Below are 24,379 nucleotides of genomic sequence, written 5' to 3'. Positions count from 1 at the left end.
AACTGTGGGATAATTAAAAACAAAAAATAATTACTCACAGGAGATATACTCAGTTATTTTATTATAATTTTTCAAACAAGTAAAAAATTCCCTCCCCATCTTTTTTAAATTTTTATTTATTTATTTAGTTTTTTTTTTGTTTTTTTTGTTTTTTTTTTTTTTTTGCTTTTGCTGATCTTTATGTCACAGGGAAAAAGCATCCTTTCAGGAGAAGCTGGCCCCAATGAAGAGATGACCCCCCACCCCCACCCCATTGCTCCTGAATTTTCTGAGGATAAGCTGACTGGAAGCCAGGTGCTTTCTCCTTTCTTTCTTTAGGATTATCAGAGACTATTCTAAAGCTCTCACAGGTTTGGAAGTATTAGTTTGTTAGTGAGGATTTTACCCATCTTATCCTTATTTCCTGGAAACAAGCTCTTTTCTTAGTGAGGCAGGTTTAGCTCCTCAGTGTCCTTGGCCAAGAATGGTAGTCTCCAGAGGTAATCTTGGAAGGAAAAGGCTGCATATTGCTGCTCAAAACAGGGTAGTTAAGGACACATTTTTTTTTAATTTCCTCAAGAAATGTAGGAGGCACCAAAAAAGAGGGCTCGGATATCGGGCTGTTCCCTCAATGTGTTATGAAGCCAGAGGCAGGACCATTCCTGCCTTGTGGATGGGCCCCAATCACAGTGAGCCCCATTACCTGGCTGAACCCAGACAGATGCAAGTGAGGTGTGGGGTGGATTTGCTTCCTTACCAGGAGCGGGCATCCTTCAGCCCCTTCTCTTTGGAAAGAGGGCCAGGCGGGGTTTCAAAGCAGTCTAGTAGGGGCTTACACAGTTCTTTCTCTCTCTTCTGGGTCACAGAAGTGCTATCACCTTATAAGAGGCCCTCCAGCGACAGTCCACTGTGGAAGTGTCTTCAAAGGAGAAATGTGAGCAGGCTGTCATGTTTGCTCTTATTTAGGCCAATCCAACTTGTGAGTTCAGAACCTTGTTTTATGGACCTATGGTGTCTTTGGAAAAACTCCTGGCACCTGAGCTGCCCGGCACCGGGATAGATTAACTACACCTCACCACGCCCTGCGAGGTAGGTTTTCTGGTGCCCACTCTACAGTCCCCCGCGGCTTGGATGGCAGTGTGAATGTTGCTTGAGACGAGGGTTGTGGGAGTAGGTTTTGCTTATGAAATGGAGCCGTGTATTCCTAAAGGGCCATAGTGACCACTACAGCGTCAGTGGGCGGCAAGGTCCCTGCTTTCTCCAAGAACCTGGGTGGGATGGAAAGCAGGTGGGAGCCGCAGAGGAGCCTCCACCCCAGTCCGGGACTGCGCATTTGCTCCTAAACCCTGGGTGCTACCAACCGCACGCAAGTGACCGCTACCTGGAAGAGGTCAGTCGCTAGGTTAGGAAAAAGATGAAATGAGGGGGGAAAAAAAGCATGTAAAACACTCCCTTCTAAAAACAAAGGGCTGCGAATTTCTTTATTTCTCTTATAGAGGAACAAAAATACTCTTGCAATGGCTATTGAGTTTCCACAGGTACGAGGCAGATGCTAGGCTAGCACACCCACTTCCAACAGTATGACTTGTTTCCTATCCGTCTACTACCTGAGTGGCGTCAGTGTAGGTTCAGGCACCATTAGGAACGTTTGACCAAACACGTACACGGCACTGACAGAGGAGGCGCCGGCCTTTCGGTTGACCAGAGCATGTAAAAAAGACACCGACAGAATGGAAAAGAAATCCTTTTGGGGGAAACCTCGCCGCCCGCACACCACGCGCTCAGGGCCGTGGCCCGCGTGCCTCGCGCCGCCGCCGCAGCTCCTCGCGGTAGCAGTACGAGCAGTAGTGCTCCGTCTCCGCGCGCCCATAGAACGCACAGTTCTCGCGCTGGCAACGCCGCTGCGCCGGCCCAGGGCCACTGCGACCGCACTCACCGTTCGAGCTCGAGCGTGAGGCTGGCGGGTCGGCGTCTGCGAACTCCAGGCCGTCGCGTGTAGCGCCAAAGCCATTTGTATAGGTCTGCGATTTGTGCTCGGCTGCTGCCGTGGCTCCTGTGACGCCGGGGAGGGTGTTGGGCACAGCGCGCGCAAGCGACTCAACCGTATTGACCGTACGCAGGGCAGCGGCCCGCGCAGGGCTGTAGCTCTGCGAAGACAGCGAGCGGTTCTGCTGCGGGTACGTGGCGCATGGCCGCAATGCGCCTACTGTCGGTGCGCAGGCCTCGTCCCGGGCACCCGCCGCCTGCACGTGGATGATGCTCTGGCGTGCTGGTGCCGGCGGGCTTCGGCCAGGGGTCTGTCCGCTGGCGCCTGCACGCCGGGTGCCGCCACTGCTAGGAGAGGCGGTGCCGCCCGCTGCCACCCTTGCCGCCCGCGAGCCCCCTGCGGACCCTGGACTCGGGCGCTCTTTGAGCTTAAGCACCAGCTGCGTGGGCTGCCCGGCCGGCGGGCCCGGAGAGGCACGCTCAGTTCCCGGAGTGACCTCGGCCTCTGGCCTGCGCTGCGGCCGTTTGGTCGTGGAGGTGGCAGCGGCGGCGGCGGCTGCATTGGCCGCGGCGTCGCGGCGCCGCTGCTCCTGCTCCGCACTGAAACGCTCCTGCGCGCTGGTCAAGTAGTAGCCAATCATTTCCTCGTGGAACTGGTGCCGGTGGCTGGTGAGCAGCAGACCGGCAAAGATAAACTTGCGCTCGCCTTGCATGGCAGCGCGCAGAATGTTGAGGCTCAGCTTCACGTCAGTGCTATACTTCCAGGCGTCACCCCTTGTCCCGCCTCCCTTCTCAGCCGGGGATGAGCCTGCCGCTTTGTCGGTGGGCGACGGCGTGGTCTTCTCTGATGGCGATGTGCTTGCTGATGCACCGGATTCCTCTTTGCTGCCCTTGCGAGACTTGGTCTTCTTCTCCTTGGTGCGCTCGGCTGTGTCTCCGTTCTTGCCATTTGCGGAGTTGGCACGGCCCATCTTACCGTGTACCAGGCCTCCCAGGCCACCCATGTTTTTCTTTAGCTTGATGCCCAGGGTCTTGCTGAAGCTGCCTAACTTGTTGGCCACCGAGTCCGCTCGGGTCTTGTCCTTCTCTTTGCGCTGTTTCTCCTTGTCTTTGTCTTTGCCATTCTTGCCATTATTGCTGTTGGAATTACTGCACACGGAGTCACGATCTGAGTCAAGGGAATCGGCCAGGGACTGCACGTCCTCCCCAGCTGATGCCGTTGGGGACTCTGGCTGCGCCAGGGGAGCCTACGGGCAGAGAAGAAAAGTGGGGAAGGAAGGTGGTTGGAGAAGAGCTGTCCTCACTGCAGTCCATGAAGACAGACCCTGCCCATGTGTTGCTTGCTCATGGGTTGTTGAAGCTGGGGATCTGGCACTTAGGTCCAGTCCAGACTATCCCTCCAGTGCTACAAAAGTGGGATGGGATGCGCTTAAGGGAAAGAAGCCCAGAGGAGTGGGCCTTGGTTTTCTGCAATAATGAAAAGATAGGTGTTTTCAGAAGGCTGTGTTAGGGGTCTTTTATCTGAGGATGCCATCTGGCCAGTGAGGCTGGACTGCCCTCATTTTCTTTCTGAATTCAGAGACCTGAGTTTAGAATCCTGAGTCAGGTGGGAGTGGGGGAATGCAGGCAGGGTACATATAACCTACCTGGCTTAGAGCTTTAGAGTCAAAGTTAGGGTTAACAAGCCCAGACTTTGGCTTTCTATCCCTGGCCAGACTATCTTGCTCTAAGAACCTGTCTTTGCATCTTGGAAAAAACACTCCCTTGATTTGGTGATGACAAATCACTTTGGGGGTTCCTTTCCCAGTTTGGAAATGTGGAATGCTAATTTGAGAAGTATTCTGAAATAGGTCTGGGCTCAGCAGAAAAGATGTTCCCAGTTCCCAGAAAAGGTCTTCTATGGGGGTGTGAAGTTGGGTGGGGGAACACTAGGGAAGGAGCATCTTTGTGAACACCTTGGATGACACCCACTGTGGAAACATGGTTAAGACCAATCTCCGGGGCAGGTGAGGAACCTGAGAAGGAGCTGAGAGGACGGTGGAGGAGAAGTAGCTCCTATTGCTGCTTTGCAGAGGGACCTCACCAGGTGAGGAGAGAGAATGCTGACCCAATGTCACTGGAATGGCAAGGCCCCTCATGCCAGCAGCTGGGTGTGACAGAACTGGTATATACCTCAATAGGCTTCCTGGCCTCCAAAGGAGCCCAAGAGAAGGCTCATTGCTCCCCATTTAGTTTTTTTTTTCTTTCCCTCTAAGTAGGTTGAAGAGAGGGGTCACTGTTCTTTGGTCAGGTCTCCCAAAAGCAAGGGCTGGAAGAACTGGCTTCACCACTTCCCATGTCTCAAGCCAGTTTTCCATAGACACTAAAGTGTGGAAGTTCAGGGCCTAGAACCAGGAAAGGGAGAGATGCTTGGTCCCAGGACTGCCTGTGGGAAGTACAAGAAGGAATTTAGGCTGTCATGTCCTGGGGCTGGCAGGGCCATTATTAGAATTTTCTACTGAGAACTCTGCATTTGATATGGTGGCCACCAAATCCTAGCCAAGGGCCCTTCTCATTGCAGGGCAGAGATATGCCTGGACAGAGTCCTGATTCTGGATCTAGGATTGCTGCCATCATACCAGAACATGAGTGCTGAAGAATATCTGCAGCAACACTGGCATCTTCCAGGCAGTTCAGAGGCAGGACTCAGACTGCTACCAATGGCTGTCACTTGTGCCATTAATAAAATGGAATATCAGTAGCTGCCTGGGGATCCCTATGAAGTAAGGAACTGTGAGAGCACTGAGCAGTGCCAGCACCCCAAGACCTGACTCTTCCAGTCTACTTGCTTTCCTCAAACCACTCCTTTAACATTACTGATAAGCCCCAGTTGATGCCTAAGTAAACTGATGTCTAGAGAGGACCAATGATTTGCAAGGTATTTTTTTTAATTCCTTCCCCTGGGAGTTCCCTACTAAGATTAAAAAAAAAAAAAAAAGAAATTAGTCAGATACTTAACATGAAACTCAGCATCTGCAAGCAGGGGCGGCAAACCCCAGGGCTGGCAGCTTTGAGGGTGATGTGCTGCCTCCAGAGAGAAGGAAGAGGAGGGGCCACTGAGGACTCGCACCCTCGGTTCCCTGGCTCTTCCAAGGACCCACACACAGTTTATAATTAATTCCACTCCCCTGCAGCACATTGTGTACTGATCTCAACAGAGATAGTTTTGTGTTGTGACTTGCCTAGAGTTTGTTTTCTGAGGCATGTTTATACCTCTCCCATAGAAAATAAGGGGACAAAAATCCCCTAATCGGAACGCATGTTTGCATGCACACATACACCCACCTACACACATATACCTATACCCCTGATCCAACAGGAGTTGTCTGGAGCCAGAGCCAGGGTGGCTTTGGCCGAGTATGGCTGGGACAGAGGGAGCTGGGGGCAGGGCTGGTGGGGCTTGGTGTGGGCAGCTGGATGGCACATGGGTGAGCTTTTGGTAGCATTTGGAAGGAGGCCCATTGGCCAGGATGGCACAAAGCGGCCACCGCCTCTTTATCAGGAGTACACAAGGCTCACCCGGGTCTCTGAAGGGATCCGGATCCATGTCACATTCATATAGCTGTGGAGAAGGTTCAGCTTGGCTTCTAGCGACAGGATGAGGCTGACAAGACAAGAACACTGAGTGAACACAGCTGGTCCAGTCTTGCACCCCACCCTTCTGCCCCCAAGCTAGGAGGCACAGGGGCGGTCCAGCCCTGCCCTGGGAAAACCTCCTTAGTGACAGCCCTCCCTTTGGGGTGCCAGGGGAGTCAGGTCAGGGGACAGTCTTACTGGGCTAGCCGGGCGTTATCATTGTCGTCTTTCCCCCACTCCCAGTCCTTCCCTGGGTCCACCGCGAAGTGCAGGGGTAGGAGCTTGTGCTCAGAATCTGTCAGGGGGATCACAGCTGGAACAGAAGAGAGAGACTGGGTGCCAGGAGCCTGGAAGCCTCCAGCAATATCCAGGGAGGGCAAAAAGGGAATTCCAGTGCCAGGTGTCCTTGTTGTAAGTGAACCCAATGGAAATACACACAGACCATCATGCCAGTAGGATAGTTAAGACTATAGGTTTCAAAACTGATAGTGTTGGGGCTGGGGTTGTGGCTCAGGAGTAGAGTGCACACCTAGCATGGACGAGGCCCTGGGTCCAATCCTCAGCACCACATATAAATAAATAAATAAAAGGCATTGTATCCAACTACAGCCAAAAAATAAATATTTAAAAAAACTGAACTCTGGGTCTCCTTGGGCTTGTCAAATGGCATGTCCTCCATTAAGCATCGGGGTGGGAAAAAATTGATTTCTGCTTGTTATTTCTGAGGAAGGACCAGGCAGGTGAGGTATACTGAGTAAGGACACTTTGCAGATGGCCTGCTCCTCACCTCCGTCTCCTACTAGAGATGGAGAGTGCAAATTAGAAGAGAGTGGACACTGCTGACCTCTGCTCATTTGTGATTTCATGCAATAGGACTGTATCAGTACCTGAGTCTCAGAGATCCACTGGGACCTGCTCATAGGGAACTCACCCATGCAGGACACAGATAAGCAGGTTAACGAACACCTCACTTCAAAATGTCAGGTGGTGAGGAGTCTGGGAAAGAAGCCTAACCAACAGGCAGAAGGCAGTGATGGTGAAGCCCTTGCGGGGCATAGTGAGGGGACCTTTGAGGAAGTCACATGTATAGGGGGACTGCAGTAAGGAGTAACTTGTCATTTCTCAGAGGGGTTGATTCTTTACACACCATCTTGAATAAAGAGCTCCAAGTGTGGAAAATCAGGAGGGCTAGGAGAGGGGTGATGTCTATAATTATATTTGGGATTTGCTAGGAGATCCTGAGCTGCTGTTCCATCCAGTGAAATCCTAATGATACAACCAATTACACAAGGGTATTGTCATAGATGAGAAGCAGGAAGGAGTGGGGAGACAGCTTTCCCAATTCTGTATTCCAACCTAGTGACAGCATCCTCCGGTGGAGGCTGCACTTAGTTTTCCTGTAGGCCCCATTCCTGGGAGTCATAGCAGAGAAATTCAGCCCAGGGCCTCTGGCCATCTGCTTTGTTCTTTTGCCAGAGTCCATGATTCATGCTAAGGGTGCCATGGCAAGAGCAAAAAGGCAAATAAATTCATAAAATCTAAGACTGAACTATGAATAGTAGTTTTTCTGTTTAGAAATTGGAAATTTGACTCAATGCTGCCCTCTAGTGTTGCTAAAGAGAAAATGTGAGCACAAATATTCTCTTCCCTCCTTCCTCATCCCCACCCCAAATAAGGGGAAAGCAGGTTTGCTGACCAAGAACCCGCTCAGGGGTTTTCATTTAATTTGGCAGTAAAATGTCTGGTTTGGGAGATCGGGGTGGCTCAGCCTGCCTCTGCTGCAGGCTGCTGTGTTCTATCTTGACGTGGCTGCCCTTCCCAGGGCTGAGCTTCTGGGTGAACACACCCAGGGAGGATTGAAGGGCTGGCTCAGAAACAGGCCTCTTTTGGGTGATGCCCAGAAGCCTGTCTCATGGTTCCATGAGTCATCACACAAACAGAGGGCTTGGTCTGGTTTTCCCACCCATAGGGCTGGGGGTGGGTGGCAGAGGCTCTGTCTATCAATACTGTTTTTAGGATGGCTAGAGCAGCATGGCTTCCTGGAGTCCCAGATCCTCAGGCATAGATGGCCAGTTTAAATTTAAATAAATATCCCCTGTTTGTGAAATCAGACAATTTGGGAAAATATTGTTTCAGACAATAATGTGTTCAAAGCAGTTCCTATGGTTACAACTTGGGCATTTCAGGTCTGGCTGTTCTCTCCTTTCCTGAGGGTAGAGTTGCCATTGGAAATACCCATCCAGTCCCCAGGCCCCCAGCATTTAGGAGGAAACAGGTGCCTTGCTGTACCCATGGGCTATGAGAAGAGCAACATGGGAAGTGCTGGGGGATGTGACTAGGAGTGTGTGTGTGTCGGGGGGCTCTCCTCCTCTCCCCTTCTTTATCCATGCTTCCTGCAGGAGATGGTGATACTACATGATGGCAGCCGTGGATTCCCGACTCCTCACTTAGAGAAGAACTGCCTGCCAATCAGAGCACATTTTAGACTTTCTTTGCACGAGACCCCTACTTCCATTATGTTATACCACTATGATTTTGGCTTTCTCACCACTCTCCCAGATAAACCATTTAAACTAGGACAGCTCCATACCCCTGTGGCCCTTACCTCCCTATTATGGGGGAATTCCTATCTTCAAGGTTGGGATGGAACCAACTCCCTGGCCTGCCCACTACTGAGCAGACAGACGGATATACCTGAAGGTGCCACTTCCTGCCCACTTTGAAGGTTCCAGGCAGCCTCTCAGGTCTTGATGGAGCAAAGGTTAGGTCCTAAGTGAGACGCTGGGAATATGCGTGCTCACAATTAAAAACAACCAGAGAATAAAGGAAGTTATCTGATCTCTACAGAAGGTAAGCTGTGGCCCGTTGAAAGGACTGGGGTCACAGTGTCCTGAGAACTCAGAAAACAGGCTCTCTTTTTGAACATCAGTTGCTTTGCATGCCTCTGCCTTTCACAGTGTACACTGATATTTCCCTTTTGGAAACCTGGCCTAACCTAATAAGAGGTGTTAGTCATGTGGCCCGTTGCCCCCTAGAGGCAGATGTTGAGAATAGCAAATGCTTTCCAAAATAAGCCTGCAAAGTTTTGTTTTAAAAATAACTTTTCCCCCCAGACTTGGGGATGGAACCAAGGGCTTCACACACAATAGGCAAGTGTTCTACAACTGAGCTACATTCCAGCCCGGTTTTGGGGGATTCTATCCTGACTTTTAGCTTGGAGACACATAGGCACCATCTCAAACTAGCATGGACATATTTGGAATACTTATTTTTCAAAAAAGAATGTACATTTCTGTTTGAGGCATAAAAAGCTGTCTCACCATTACAATGTTAAGTCAGACAAACTGAAGATTCACAGCTTGTCTCTAAAGCACTGGAGAGCTGAAGTCATGGGAGATCCAATGAACCAAAAATGTAAAGAAAGACAGAGACTTCAAGGAGAGATGAACATGAGCTTAAGAGAGGCTGACTCAGTTAGATCCTAGTAATAATAATTCAGTGAAAATGGCTAAAATGGTAAAAGGAGAGTATAGTCTAGAGAAATAATGTAGACCCTGGGAGGGTGAAGGTATGAAGAAAATATATATGTACAGGACCTAACTTGGTGCTCACAGAAAAGACTGGTGTAAAAAAAGTGACCTTTAGAGAGCTTTGGTTCCTATCTCTACTAAGCAGTGAAAGCTTAAATTACAGAAGATAGGGTCACAAAATCTAGCTGCATCGAGAATAATGTTCTGTTCTGATCAAGCACTTCTGTCTTAGGCACTGTACCTGTCCCCCAGTAAGGGGTGACCTCCCTTAGCTGTCCTGACTAGACTGATCCAAAAAAAGGAAAGGCACAGGGGCTGGGGTTGTGGCTCAGTGGCAGCATGCTTGCTTAGCATGCATGATGCCCTGGGTTCGATTCTCAGCACCATAAACAAATAAATAAAATAAGGTCCATCAACAACTAAAAATATTTAAAAAAGGAAAGGCATGCCTGTTTTTACGAATAAAAGTGATTTATCTCAATCTTCACTGTCTTATCAAGTGACTGTCTTTCAACAACAACAACAACAACAAAAAAAAACTATGAGGAATCAAAAAGAAATATCCACATGGACAAGAAACAAAACAGTTGACAGTATAAGACTCAAAGGAGACATAGGTGTTGAAACTATCAAGTATGGAATTTAAAATAACTGATTGGTAAGTTAGAGATGGATATTGTGGATGCTGTAATATTTGATGGTTAATTTGAGCAGAGAGATGGAATCTCTAAGAAAGAATAAAGGGAATTGCTAGAAATGAACACACACACACACAGTAATATAGATTAAGAATGGCTTTAAGGAGCTGATTGGTTGACTTTACATAACTGAGAAAGAATCTAAACCTCAGGATTGGTCAGCTAAAATTTCCCAAACTGGAATACCAAAAGAAAATTGGGGGGGGGGGCGGGGTAGTTAACAGGACAGAACAGCTGAGAACTGTGAGACAATAACAAACAGTGCAAGATTTGTGTAGATGTATTAGAAAAAGCCAGAGAGAATAAGACAGTAGAAATATTTAAAGAAACACTGGCTGACAATTTTCCAAAACTAACAACTAAACCCACCTTAGCTCCAAGAAGCTAAGAGAACACCAAACAAGAAAAATAACCATAATAAAAAAAAATAAAACATTTCTATGTATAAAACTTTTGGAAATCAAAATAGAAAATGCTTAAGACAGGTAAAGAAAAAGATACAGTAAATGCAGAGAAACAAAGAGAATAATTACAACAGCTCTTTGTAATAAAACAGGTAAGGCAGAAGATAATGGAGTAGCATCTCAAAGGCTGAAAGAAAAAAACACTGCTAATCTAGAATTCTATACCCAGCAAAGGTATCTCTGAAACAAAGGACACATAAAGGCTTTTTCAGTTAAAACTGAGCAAATTTATTACCTGTAGACCTGCACTAGAGGAAACAGTAAAGAAAAAATTTCAGGCAGTAGGAATAGGGTACCAGAGGAAACTTGGATTTACATAATTAAGAGTAATGGAATGGAATAAATGAACATGAAATTCTTTCCCTTTCATTTAATTGCTCTGAGATTAAGCAACTGTCTAAAGTAAAGAAGCAGTACACAACAGAGGAAGTGGAAATATTACTTGCAAATAGAATATCATTAATTAAAGATGTTTATTGTAGAACCTAGGGAAACTCCTAATAATTAAAACTAGAGGTATAATAATAGATTAATAAAGGGGATAAACAGAACCATTAAAAAGTTCAATCCATCCAAAATACGACAGCAAAAAAATAAATAAAAAGAACAAAGAACAGATGGAACAAATAGAAAAGAGTTAACAGGATGATATCTTTTAATCCATACATATAATTCATGCAATCAAATGGAAATTGTCAAAACTACCAACAAAAAGATGAAATTGGCCGGGTGTGGTGGTATACATCTGTATCCCGGGGGCTTGTGAGGCTGATGCCAGAGGATCACAAACTTAAAGCCAGTCTCAGTAACTTAGTGAGGTCCTAAACAATTTAGTGAGATCCTGGACCAAAATAAAAAATAAAAAAAGGGTTGCAGATATGTATCAGTGTTAAGCACCCCTGGGTTCAATCTCTGGTACCAAAACAAAACAAAACAAAAAATACAAAATGCAAGTATATTCTGTTTATAAGAACCCTACTATAAATCTAAAACATAGATAGGTTAAAAGATATTCACCAATGAAAAGAGAACTAGAAAGAGCCATACTAATATCAGACAAAATACATAACAAGGCTTGTTACCAAAGGAAAAGAAGAACATTACATAATGATAAAGGGGTCAATTCTCAAGAAGATATAACAACTCTATATGTACGCATGCTCTGAACAGCATTATTTCAAAGTACACAAAGCAAACACTCTAGCTCTTCCTTATCTATATTCCAAGACCCCTGTGGATGCCTGAAATCTGGGATAGTAGTGAACCACAGGGATACTATATTTTCCCCTTATAGAAATATACCTATGATAAAGTTTGATTTATAAATTGGGCACAGTAAGAGATTAATAACAATAACAATAGAACAACTGCACTGTAATAACATTCATGTAAATGTGGTCTCTCTGTTTTCTGAAATTTCCCATTTAATATTTTAGATGTTAGCCTACCACTGGTAACCTGAAACCATGGAAACCAAAACCAGGGGAAAAGAGAGGTACTACTGTGCTAGCAAAAAAACGGAGAACTAGACAAATGCAGTATAGTGGGAGACTTCACCACTTTTTTTTTTTTTTACTTTTATTTATATTTATTCAGGTAATTCAATTGTACAACGAAGTTCTTTTTGAAGCCAGATTTTTAAAGACAGATAGTCAGTGTAGGTAAATTGGGTCAGAAGGGGGAAACTGGAAACTGCCCCCTGGGAGATTGGAATCCCTCCCCAAAAGGTTGTTAATTAACTGCTGAGCAGACCAGGAGCTGCAAATCAATACCTCCAGGGCTGCCACTCCCTTCCTGCCGCCTAGCACTCCACCTAGGCCCTTCCAGCCCACCTGCTCACTCCCTGGCCCTTCCACTACGTCCCCCAGTCACTAGGCAGGTTGAGGTGAAATTAACAAGATAAGGGAGAAGAATGCAGGAGAACAGGGAAATTGTAGAGGTATAAAAGGGACAGGACTTCCTTATCCCAAAGATTCTGCTTTTGGGTTCCCTTCTTCCACCAGGGAGAAGTCTGTTTTGCTATCCTTTAATAAAGCTTCTTACTTTCTACTCTACTCTTGCCTCAGTGTGCTTCTCTGGTGTTATACTTCAACATTTGAGGAAGCAGGACCTGTCAAGGTATCCAGTAACCAGTGGTGTCATTTTCTCTCAGTAATTGATAGAAAAGGAAGAAACTAGTAAGGGGAGAGTATCAAGGCCACGGGTGGCAGAAACAAATTCACTTAAAGTTTATATGCAGATCCTTGGCTCAGTTATCAGTCTATGGAATAAACTTGCTATAGACTGAATATTGGAGCCCCTTCAAATTCACATTGAGGTCCATTCCCCATGTGATGGTGTTAGGAAATGGAACCTTTGAGAGGTGATTAGGTTATGAGGGCAGAGTGCATGATGGAACTGGTGTCCTTTTAACACGAAACGCCAGAGGCTGCTCACTCTCCACAATGTGAGGACACAGTGAGAAGGTGGCTGGCTGCAGACTAAGAAGTGAGCCCTCACCAGACACCAAAAAAAATCTGCCAGCACCTTTATCTTGTACTTCCAGCCTTCAGAACTGTGAGAAATATACTTTTGTTGTTTGTGAACCACACAGTCTATGGCATCCTGTTGTAGTCACTTAAACTGATGACACTGGAAAATGCACGAAGCAGAATTAAGACAACCATGCTGCTGAAGATATTTTTAGGCTAAGGGAGCAATCAACCTCTAAGACTATCCTTAAGCTCCTGCCTCACCCAAATGTGGGTGGTGATTTCCTCATCCCCCAGTGGGTGTTCTCAGTACATGCATCAGATATAGCCCTGGGAAACACTGAGAATGAGAGGAATTCTCAGAAATCACCACTAGGTGACACACCAGTAGACCCAGACTCATTCTTTATATTCAGGGCAGTGAGTCCTGGCTGCTTCTGTCCAGCAAGCAGGACAAGTGGCCTTTCCCTCCACTAAAGGGGGATTTGGTGGAGAACATGCTTTTACTCCAGCTCTACACATGGGTAGCATGTGGGTGTCCAGGAGCCACCTGATAGACTGGCACATCACTCAGAGATCAGGGTAAAGATGATTAAGGGGGATGGTGACAGCAGCTGGTATTCCTGAGATGGCACTCCTTCTGTGGGCAGGGACACTTTGGGAGGCTGAGTGTCTTTGCCTGCTGTGTAGCTCAGGAGGGTGCGGGGACAGGACTCATGCAGGAGGCTGGCATCTGGGCTAACTCCTGTGTTCACATCTCTTCAAGCCTTCAGGCACCAGTTAAAGACCCTTAGCCAGTTCTTTCTAAACTTTTGCTGGCATCCTGGTGCACCTGTGCTTTGAGCTCCTGAGCCAATGATCCTAAGGGCGGGGTATGAAGCAATGGGCAGATGTTTGGTGGATAAGGCGTCTCTTGTGCATTTAGTCAGCTCTCTAGAGCTGCACCCTCTGTAAGCTGAGGATGGGGCATCCAGGTCTGTGCATTCCAAGGCTGTCTCCTTTGACATGATTGGGCCTTTTTTATTCTTGGTTGATTTGACTTGCAAATCAAGAAACTTGCAAAGGGCCAGGAGGCGGCTTGGAGCTGTGAGCAGAACTTAATGGCTCCTCAGAGACTCATGCTCTGCAGTTCCTAAGAGGAGCAGCAGAGGAAAGTGGCCCACTGAAGCTGGCTACAGCCTCTGCCCCCCTCCCCAGGGCAGGAAAAGCTGCACTCTATCCTCCCATGCTGGCAAAACTTTCCTGGCAACTGGCAAACTTATAAATTAGCTGAAGAGAAGGGAGGCTAACCACAAAGAAAATGAAGGTAATTCACATTTTTTAGGCACTTTCTGGTTTCTTACGCCTTTCTTTTTTTGACCACAAAACTCATGTGATTCTTACCATAATGTCCCTTCATAGGTGTTATTACATATTTCCTTCATTATTGTTTCCAGATAGGTACACAGGTGGGTCAATTTGATTTGAATATGATAAAAAAGTGATTCTGAATAGAAGTCATTTTGTTTTTAGATCACTATATTAACAAAGTTATGTTATAAAAATTATTTAAGTAGAATTTTTAATAATATTCATAACATGTGAAGACAAATTCCTACTAAAAAGAGATTGGTTCTGTTTACTATAAACTAGCCCTATAGGACAAAGTATAGGATGTTGTCAAATATATTGGAAATAATATTATAATCATGACCGGGGATGTAACTCAGTGATAGAGCATTTCCCTCACATGTCTGAGGCCCTGGGTTCCATCCCAGTACCTCAAAAACAAACAAACAAAAAAATCAAAAAAGATGTGACAATTTATTTGATTAGGGAACATTAAAACACAGATTAGTATTTGATTTAAGTACAAGTTACACATCAAATACAAATGAAAATCTGCTTTCCTGACCTGCTATGTAGGATGATTCTATTGGCTCCTTGGCTCATTTTATAAATGTTGTTAATACATTGTTTCTCTAAGGTTGCAAGCTGCTCTTGGCAAAACTTTTTTTCCCCCCCAAATACTACATTTTGGTTGTGTTGAGTCTTTCCAATCAGAGAATAGTAAACCATGGTGTGATCTCTGTGAGCCTCCATCCTAGCAGTATGAAGCTTTTTGATGACTCCTTGTTCACCCCAGCCTCTCCCCAGCACTCTCTAACCAGTGGGTTCTCTAAGGGCTGCAAGGCTACCCTCTCACTGAACAGGACTTCTGAGGGAAGGTACTAGGAAAACGGTCCAGGTTCCTTGACCTTTATGCCCTGGGTAGGCCCCAGTGGCTCACAGGCTATTTGCATTTAGGAGGAAACACTAATTGAACAGTTACCTAATATCTTGTCTTTTTCACAAAGAATAGAAATAGATGGTATTAATGCCTACCATGAAGCAAAGCCTGCTCAACCCCTACCTTCTACAACCCTGAAGATTTCTGCATTTTACCAGGAGGGAGATGCTATTTTATTAAAGCAAGCTTTGACTTGGGGTCATACTTCCTGAACACCCTCTTGCATGTCTTATATCACTACCCTCTTTGGCCAAGTGTCCCTTTTGGAAGCTCCACCATCTACCCTACCAGCTTGTCCTAACAACGCTTCATGGCTATGACTATTCCCTGGGGATGCTTCCTCATTCCTCACTTTCCTCCTCTACAAAGTGGGGATAGAAATCAGGAAGGATTAAATAGTTCCCCCTGAAAAGGACCTAGAGTCACACCTGTGCAACAGAAACACAAAAAAATATATTAATGCGACCACATGGGGTGCAGATCCAGCCAGAGCCCCCACATACCCAGCTTAGAGTCATCAGCACACGTGCATGAAGGATACCTGCACATTCTATATCCACAGAAGGTCAAAGGGAGACAGGACAAGGCTATGCTTAACTTGTTTGGAACTTTATCAGAGTTAATTGTCCTTTTGGAAAATCTTGCCACCAACCGCAGAGGCTCAGCACATGGGTCTTCCTCTGCTATGTAATTGAGGCACGATTATGCATGGAGATGTCACATTTAGATAACAGCGTCTGACTTCTTCATTCAGTCTTTTGGTATGGCTGTGCTGGAGCACTTACAGACTGAAGTGCCACAGGCCCAAAGAAATGGGGCCAATTGGTTATAGACTAGAACTTCCAAAATGTGAATCAAGTAACCCTTTTCTAAGTTACTTATCTCAGGGATTTCATCATAGTGACAGAAAGCTGACTTTGTGTTTTCATAACTCTCACAATCGCTCAGTGGTCAGAATGAACGTCCCTGAGCGAGGTTCTGAGACAGTGCCTGGATCTGAGCTTTCAGAGTGCTCCCAGGCCATTTGAGGACTTGGTGGCAGGGAGGCCACCTAGGGCTTTGCCTTTGGGAAATGCTTCCTGAAACAGGCTGAAGAGCCAGGGCCCAGAGTGTCATGGAAGGCAAGGGACTAATATTCTTCCCTGGAGAAATCAGTGGCCATCATTGTGGAAGTTACAAGGAAAGTATGCCTAAGTTTCATCTAACACATCCTAAAAATGAATTGGCAAAGCTTTGCCCATTCATCGTGCCAGCAGCGAACCTCTTCCCTCAGATCCCAATCTTTTACCACAATCTTTCCTCCTCCCCACATGCACACCTGGCCCCAGCAGATTCTTGGACTTGAAGGGGCCAGTGGTGGCATCAGCAGTGGCTGGCTGTAGCAATAGGAGCTTTAAGAGGGAAGTGGGTTCTTTCAGAAAGTTGTTTCAACTCAGAGAAAGCATTTGGATGAGAAGTCTGAAGAAAGTCACATGTGTTTTTAAGTCTTCAGGAGCTCAGGCACGTGGAGATGAGATATGATGGGCCACGTGAAAGGAGGATAGGGGAGGGAGTCTCATCTTACAGCCTAGAATATATTTTTTAATCTCATTTTGATGTTCCCAAGTCATCCCTCAGATGCAAGGACAAGATGCTTGCTCCTTCTGGGTCCTGTGATTACTGTATTTATTTGCTTCCATCAGGGGATGCCTCCTACAGGTGCCCTTTGTGTGGGGCATGGCATCACTGTGGCTACAGGACAGCAATGCATGGTCCAGTAGGGATCAGTGGGTATCCTGGGGTTCCATGTTCCTAAGTGTCACATTCCCTGCCTCCTACTTGGCTCAGGATCTCGGTGACTTTGCAAACTGAGTAGCTCACTCCCACAGGCTTGACTCTGAGCTCCATCGTGTTCTGAGAGTCTCTCATGTTTTAAAGGATGCCTGCTGTATCCTGGGGACTGCAGCATGACTAGTTTCAGTGTTCTTTAAGCCACAGAGGGAGGGCTGCAGGTGTGATGGTCTAACAGGTGACAAATAGCGCAATCCCTGCCCACAGCAGGTTCTCCTTTCAGAGGCCTCCAGATTGGGGGTCACCTTCCCTGAGTTTGAAGTACCTGGCACTGGAGTTCACAATGGCCACATCTGAGATGTCTCTGCTAGAATCCAGGTCAGCTTTGCTGGGCTCATGCATGAGGCCAGGCCATCCTAGGAGGCCTTCCCCCATGAGTCGGGGAACCTAGACCCAGGCACTCACTATGCCAGACATCACACCTGTCACCCCATGTAACTGTCACAGTCACAAGCACCTGAAATCGTGCCTGTCACATAAACACATTTGCAGTGAATATTTGTTGACGAGATATCCTTGCTACCAACTTCACAGGGAGGTAGGTACTTTCCAGGCCCCCGCACGGTGTTCATGGAGTATGAGAGCCCACCTGTGACCTGTCCTGCTGAGCATGGGCTAGCTGGTTGTTGCCCAAACTCAGACCCTGCTTTTGGAGTACCTGGCACTAGATTATGCTTTTGAATCCCTTGCCCATGTGACTCTTTTGCTCTGCAGTGCCACCCAGAGGGACATCCCCACTTTCCCTGGAGAGTAGGTATGGAAATTAGCCACATTCCAAATATCTGCTAGGGACTTGGATCTACAGAATATGACTTTGATAAATAATTTACCACCGGTTATAATAGGTCCCAGGATCAGATTTGGTGGCTGAGGCGCCAGGGGGCATACCCACTGAGTAAGCTGTAAAGGGATTTGCATGCACGTCCATTGGTCAAGAGAGTTATGATGACAAATTGATTCACAAATCTCTGGATATCTAGAAGCTCTGCCTTTTGAATGGACCCTTGGGTTCCACGTGTTTGAGATGCCCATCTCTTCCCTCTCCATTCAGCAATACTTTCTCATTCATCCTTAAGCTCCCAGAGCCATGTCGGTTTCTCCTTGGTCTTGAACTCCTGGGCCTCTCCCCATAGCCAGGGTTCAGCATGTACATATCCTTGCCTGTGAGGCTGTGCTGGGTTCCCTACTTGGATCTGGATAGCACTATCAGCTCTTTTTCCTAATTGTCTGAATTCCCTTGGTCAGAAGGCGCATCTCCAGTGACTACACACATTCCTTGCTGTATGCCTCTGGTTCAGGCTGGCCCCTGCTGAGCAGCCACATGTGATGTGAGCAGGAACTTCCTTGCTCCTAAACCCTGGGTCTTGTCTGGGGGGGGGGGATGATAAAGGAGAAGGGGGATAGTGGGAGACTGGGATGGCAGGGGACCCAAGCCACATCTTTCTTCCTGGTCTTCTTCTGGGGACTGAAAACCACTAGGGTTGGCAGAAGCACACTTCTGTCTGTCACAGGAAATAGGTGTTTCCCCTCACATCTTCTATGAAGGCCACTTGGAGTTGACTTTCCACTTCTGGAAGCTGAAGGTATCTAACTGGCACACAGGAGACTGGCCAGGAATGAGTGAAGACTGTTTTCCCACTTTCTTTTTCTATAGTTGCCCATCCTCTGGGATGAGGATGCCAGTGGGGATGGTGACCTCATCTTTGAGAGATGATAAGTATCTGCAGGAAGCTTCCTGTTTCAACAAAGGCTGGGGCAGCTTTCTGGGGCACAGTTGAACATGGCCCAGAGGCATGGAGCTAGAGACTTTAAGCGGGGAGCAGAATGCCCTGTGCCAGCCAGGTTCTCAGCTCAGAAGCCATCTTAATAGCTCTGTTGCTGCTTCGGAGACTCCTGGCAGAGGCCCAGGGTTCAAGGAGAGAGAGGCTGCCTGAACATGAAACTACCAGGTGGCATTAGATGTGGGAGGCATGGGAGCACATCACTGAATCAGCTATCTGCTGCCATGTCTGGAGCCACTGCTAGAGAGATGCAAAGGGAATGTTGAATGTTCAGAGATAAGCAGATTTGTTGTCCCCCAGTACAACTCTTGAGATGCAAAGGGAATTGAGTGGTACTGGGGGACAACAAATCTGCTTATCTCTGAACATTCAAAGAAAGAAAGTACTGACAGCCTTAGGCACCATGCTATTGGAGGGGAATGGGTACATTCATCCTGATTGAAAACCTATTAGCCAATCGTGGTTTATTTCCAGACAAGGGTCCAGTTGATAAAAGAATTAATTTATTTATACACTTTTGTGTAAAGGGACTGTCCAGATGGAAACGCCTGGAAAACATCATACTGTCTCTTATGCCAATTCAGAGTTGGCTTGCTTCCTCCTTCCCCCAGTGCATTTTTCAGGTTGCTCTGCAGCCAGGAAACTGTAAGTGGGGAGTTCAGCTATGGGTACATGAAGTGGGGAGGCTTTCTTTCCACATGGAAGACAAACATTTTAGAAAGAGAGGCATTTGGCCCAGCCTAGAATGTGAATGTAATACCTGGAGCTGTAGCACTCACCATATGGCCATGAGGCTGAGATTACAAAATAAGGATGGATCAGGGAGAGGCTGGGGGCCTGAGTTCTGGAGAATATTTAGAGTTTCTGCATCCTCAGGCATTTCTGTTACAGAAGCAACAACAGCTGTTCCTGTTTCAGTCCCTTGCAGCCTAATGCTATTCTGGACATATCTTCATTAAGGGGCCTAGATCAATGACTTTCTGCACTGCTTCCTTTCTACCATAAAGGCTGTGAAGAGAGGCTGAGTCTGTTTCCTGATTGGGGTTCTTATGTCTCTTCTGTTTCTCCTCATCACCCTCAACCCCTGTGCAATAGAGATTGAATTGCTAGGGTCTGGTATTCACCAATTTCCTGCAGCCTGTCACAGGCCCAGAAGGAAGGTATCATTTATGGTTTCCAGCATCCCTGAGGGGTATCTTGAAAGTGTCTCTCTAGGGGATACTGGGGAGCTATTTTTTTGTACTTAGAGGCTCCCAGTCTGCAGAGCCCTTTTGTCCTCTCAAGGACCTGGCACTGATCAGAAGCTACTCAGGGTGTGGGAGCTGCTCCTATGTTCTCTGCCTCTGCAGGCTTGTGTGAAGGCAGCAGAGCAGCATCTGCCCTTCTGCAGGTCGAGAGTACTGGATGGGTGAATGTGCAGAGCTGAGCAATGGCTCAGAGGACTGGTCTAGTAGGCTGTTCACAGCTGAGTGGGAGCCCTGGCTGCCCCACTGTGGCTGCTTATATAGTGAACTCTGGCCAGAGCCCATTGTCAGGAAAAAAAAAACAAACAAACCCAAAAAACAGGTCCTCAGGAGCAAAACCACCCACACCTCTGCAACACTCCTGAGAAGGGCCAGGCAGTAGCATCCTCCACAGTTGTCCTTTTATTGAAGGATACCTTAATACTTATTGGAGAAACACCCAAAAGCAGAATCTAGAGGGCCTAAAAGATATCTCAGTGCCTCTGTGAGGAGGCCTTGGGCATCTGAACCCCTTGCTCAGCTATGGGAGATGTCAACCCTGGGATCATCATTCTTCTGTGGCCACAGAAACTTTCCAGGGCACTGAAAAGGGAGGCCAAGTCCCAGCCTGAGTTCTAGATCCTGAGAAAGGCCTTCTCACCTTGCAAGAGCTGTAGCAAGTCCTGAGAAGAGCTAAAAACCCAGGGAAGGCTGGGCACACTGGCACTGCCTGTAGTTCCAGCTACTGGGAGGCTGAGGCAGGAGGATCACTTGGGCCCAGGAGTTTGAGACCAATTTGGGCAAGATAGAGAGATCCTGCCTCCAAAAAGGAAAAAGGAAAATTCAGGAAGGAGGTGTAGGTGCCACTGGACACAAAGCAAAGAAACAACAACAAAAAAGGTAAAAAACCTCCCAGGTTTTAGTGATTCAATATTTCTTTCTGTGGCAGTATGGAGAGGTCTATAAATAATAAAGAAGATACTCCTATTACAGTTGGCTCCAGTCTCTGTCTCCTTTTCATTCCTTACATCCCCACCTGCACCAAATGTGTGATTTTTCTGAGTCTCCCTCAGCTGTTGGGAAGGGGAACAGCTCCTCACTCCTTTACTCCTGAGGAGCAGGCCAAGAGGCAAACACATTGATGAGCTGAAGGAGGCAGAGTTCTGTCAATATATCGTGTGCATCCCTTCTGTGCCAGCTATCTTCAGGAAGGGGTAGCCTTTGGAAGCCCTGATGATGGCAATTTTAGCACTGTATTTACTTCCCAGGTTACATACTCAGTGTAAAAGATTAGAATTGAACACCCCGAGCTTCCTGCCCTGTGGGAGGCCTGGACAAATCCCTTGGAATTCTTGGGACTATACCCAAAGGCAGGGACCCTGAAACTAGCCTCGCCTGCCTACCCTTCAGTCTTCTAGGACATAATCTGCCTATAGTGAAAACAAGAATGATAAGAGATTCCCCTCCCAACTCAGCTAATCACACAGCTATCAGGGCTAACAAGAGAAAACAGCAAACTTAAAACAAAAACAAAAACAAAAAAACACCCAAGTTCCCCAGCAAAGACATTGTATTGACTGAGAACAAGTCCTACATGTGCCTAAGGCAGGTGGCTGGAACTGTACAGTGTGCAGCCTGTGGGACAGCCCAGTGACCACAGAAGTACTGAAATGGTTACTTGTGGAAACTTGGCTGTCATAATGAAGGGAAATATCAACCACTTGATTCAGAAGCTTACTGTAGAGCAGGGTGGGTAAACATTTCCTGTACAGCAGTAGTTAGTAGGCTACCCAGACTATGTGGTACTCTCAACTCTGCTGTAGTAATGCAAAAGCAGTCACAGATAATGAATGTATCTATTCCAACAAAAGTTTACATATAAAAATAGGTGGTGGGCCATAGTATTCTAATCCCTGCTTTAGAGGAACTTTCTTTTTAAAATTATTACTCAGATAAATTATAGCTATATAAATATGCATGTACTATATTAACAATAATTGGTCTTAGATGTAATTTTTAGAAACCCCTTTAAAATAGGGACACAGTCTTTCAAAAAACTAGAAGATTTTGAAAGCTTTCGACATAAAGCACTGATAAATGTTTGGAGAGAGAAAAAAAGCGTTTAAAGAGATAGGTATATGTTTACCCTGATTTGAAGATTATGCAGTGTGTACATGTATCAAAACATCACATGGTATCCCATAAATGCATAATTTTATGATCTTATGTATCAGTTAAAATAAAATTTAAATTAAAAATATATATATGCATACATGTGAAAAAGGAACAACTAGGAAAGGCCATTTAAGCCTGGTGGAAATATTATTTTTGTTCAATATTTTAAATGAAACATTGTCTTTGACATTGTTATTTTTAGTGGAAACATCTGCACACACGTAGTTTTATGCAGAAACCATCCCTGCTGTGTGTGCACAGGTGTGATTCTAAAGAGAGCTATCCACATTCCACCTCTTGCATCTCTTCTGCCCACTGAGGCTGTCCCTTTCCATGGCTTTGCCCTCCCCGACCCCTGTGCGCCCTGTCTCTCAGGGGCTAGGCATACCTTGTTCTCTTTGCTGGTCTCTCTGTTCCATGGACACGAGAGCTGAGAAATGCGCTTGATCGTAGGCTAGAACCAGAGGTGAGCAGTGACATCTGTTGGGAGGTACCTCCAAAGGCAGGTAAATTCCTCCGAATGGGATGGGTGCAAAGGCTACAGACAAAAACAGGGGGGAGGCTTGAGGAGCAGGAGGTTCTGAACCAGGAGGGGAGGAAAGGGTGACACAAACAATACTGAGAGCCAGGGCTGTCAGGTTTCTATGGTGATCTGTTCTCATCCTGGATGGCTGGATGCCCTAAGACTTGCACGGGTGATCAAGAGCCCTGTGGTCAGGGATGAAACCAAGATAGTCAGAATAACATGCTCTTCAGTCCACTTGGAAAGCCATGTGTTTTCTGTATGTATCTCTCCCTTTCCTAGTGTCCATTAAAATGTTTGCATATAAAACAATATCTTCACATCTTTAGAGTGTGTTTGTTCTTTATTTTGAGAGCCTCTTCTGTTGAATCAGAAGGAAGGAACCAGAGAGCTCTAACACTAAGCTGAAAGTCAGCCAGGAAATAAGAAACAGGGTCCAATCCTTGGGTGATGAGACACAATCTTGTGTTTCCTTAATCATAAAAAAGAGAGAAGTAAAACCCAAAATCTTTGCCGACACAGACTCACTTCTGGAAATATCTTCCCTAAAACAGCATCAATATTTTGATTGTAAAGACTTGCATTTGGCCCCAGTCAGGGATGCATGGCATTTCTCTGAGCAGAATGCAGGAAGAGTCACCTTCAGTGCTGTCTTTGTTGACTTCTTGGGTTCCTTCCCTACCCTTGCTCTATCTATATTGGTCAGTGCAAGAGAGAATCCTGCAAGAGGTGAGGATCCACTTGCAAGAGGCTGCAGGAAGAATGGAAGGAAGTGGGTCTGTGGGCATTGGGAGCTGGGTCCTGGGCTTGCATGGCAGGGCCCCAAGTGAGTACTGTCACTTCTCTTGAAAACTGCAGCCATCAGCAGGCCTTGGGTCCCTGGGCCTCACAGAGAAAGTGGTGGCAAGAGGCAGGACCCTGTGTTCTACTGGCCTCCTGCCCATGTAACATTCATGGCCAGATTGGACTTTCTCAGTGATTTATCATAAAGAACCACAGCCTAATTTGTAGATTCCCTGGAAGATTGTTAAGGTGCAGGTTTAAATTTAAGAGGGGCTGGAGGATCATGCTGCTGGGCTACTCATTGTCTGGAATTGCCTAGCTGGAAATAGGTTCATAATGGTTATGGGAGTGAAGAGAGTGAAAATTGACTAGAGGAGGGGTTGAGAGGTGAGGCAGGTGCATGGGGGACCAGAGGGTGTCATGCATCCCACCATCTGGCTCTTCCTCCTTCCTGCCTCTTCAGAGAGTATGGCAGGCCCTGTGGGCTCCATGGGACACCCTGCCATGACTCTAGCAACTCTGGGAGGCTGTAGGTTTGAGGAAGGACATATGGTGCAACACTCCCTGCCCTGGGATGAACCTGGATGGGGACACTGCTTAACCTCTCTGGCCTTCAGTTTCCTATCAATAAAGTAGGGACTGTGGTGACTTCACTCTTTCTATCTTCCTTTCTTTTCTCTTTGACAGTTGTGTACTCTGCATAGGGGCAGGAGGGGACTTAAGTGGCCGAGCACCCAGGGAGACAAGGCCTGGAGCTTTTGGAGAGAATAGGCTGTCTGCTGTGCTCTGGACGTATGATGGGGGCTCCTAGCAGTCCAACAGCCAGATTTCTCAAGTCTACCTGATGTTGACTTGCAAGAAGATGGGCAAGAGCAGTGCCTGCTGCCACCTGCTGCCTCCAGGGAGGAAGAAGAACTACAGGGAATAATGTGATCTTTGTCTGGGCAGAGGGAGGCTTGGTGGCCTTCTGGGAGCCTAAAAACTCCCAGAAAGAACATAATGAACAGAAGAAGGTGGCTGTCTGTTCTTCTAGGGGGATGTTGAAGCTTTCT

The 24,379-nt window shown here is 46.7% G+C and overlaps 1 protein-coding gene and 1 long non-coding RNA gene across 8 annotated transcripts in view; one reads left to right on the top strand and one right to left on the bottom strand.

The window, feature by feature from the left end:
* Positions 1 to 5,264, top strand: part of LOC308647436 — a 109,250-nt gene extending 103,986 nt beyond the window's left edge. For 5 of the 6 annotated variants that reach the window (XR_014021620.1, XR_014021621.1, XR_014021622.1 and 2 more), the window contains one exon: positions 4,526 to 5,264. This is a non-coding gene — a long non-coding RNA (uncharacterized lncRNA). Of the gene's footprint in view, positions 1 to 189; positions 278 to 4,525 lie in introns of those variants that run through there. The other variant, XR_014021625.1, reaches the window with a different exon arrangement.
* The window catches only part of OTUD7A (OTU deubiquitinase 7A), a 336,583-nt gene continuing 312,580 nt past the window's right edge, over positions 377 to 24,379 (bottom strand). For both annotated transcript variants that reach the window (XM_081291466.1, XM_081291465.1), the window contains 4 exons: positions 22,410 to 22,559; positions 5,779 to 5,893; positions 5,524 to 5,608; positions 377 to 3,212 (listed from right to left, as the gene is read on the bottom strand). In XM_081291466.1, coding sequence (XP_081147592.1) covers positions 1,761 to 3,212; positions 5,524 to 5,608; positions 5,779 to 5,893; positions 22,410 to 22,559 — 1,802 coding nt within the window. In that variant the 3' untranslated portion in view covers positions 377 to 1,760. The remainder of the gene's footprint in view (positions 3,213 to 5,523; positions 5,609 to 5,778; positions 5,894 to 22,409; positions 22,560 to 24,379) is intronic.

The sequence above is a fragment of the Spermophilus citellus genome, assembly GCF_964194105.1.
Source record: "Spermophilus citellus genome assembly, chromosome: 4".
Classification (NCBI taxonomy): Eukaryota; Metazoa; Chordata; class Mammalia; order Rodentia; family Sciuridae; genus Spermophilus; species Spermophilus citellus.
This window is presented reverse-complemented; position numbering and strand designations above follow the sequence as displayed.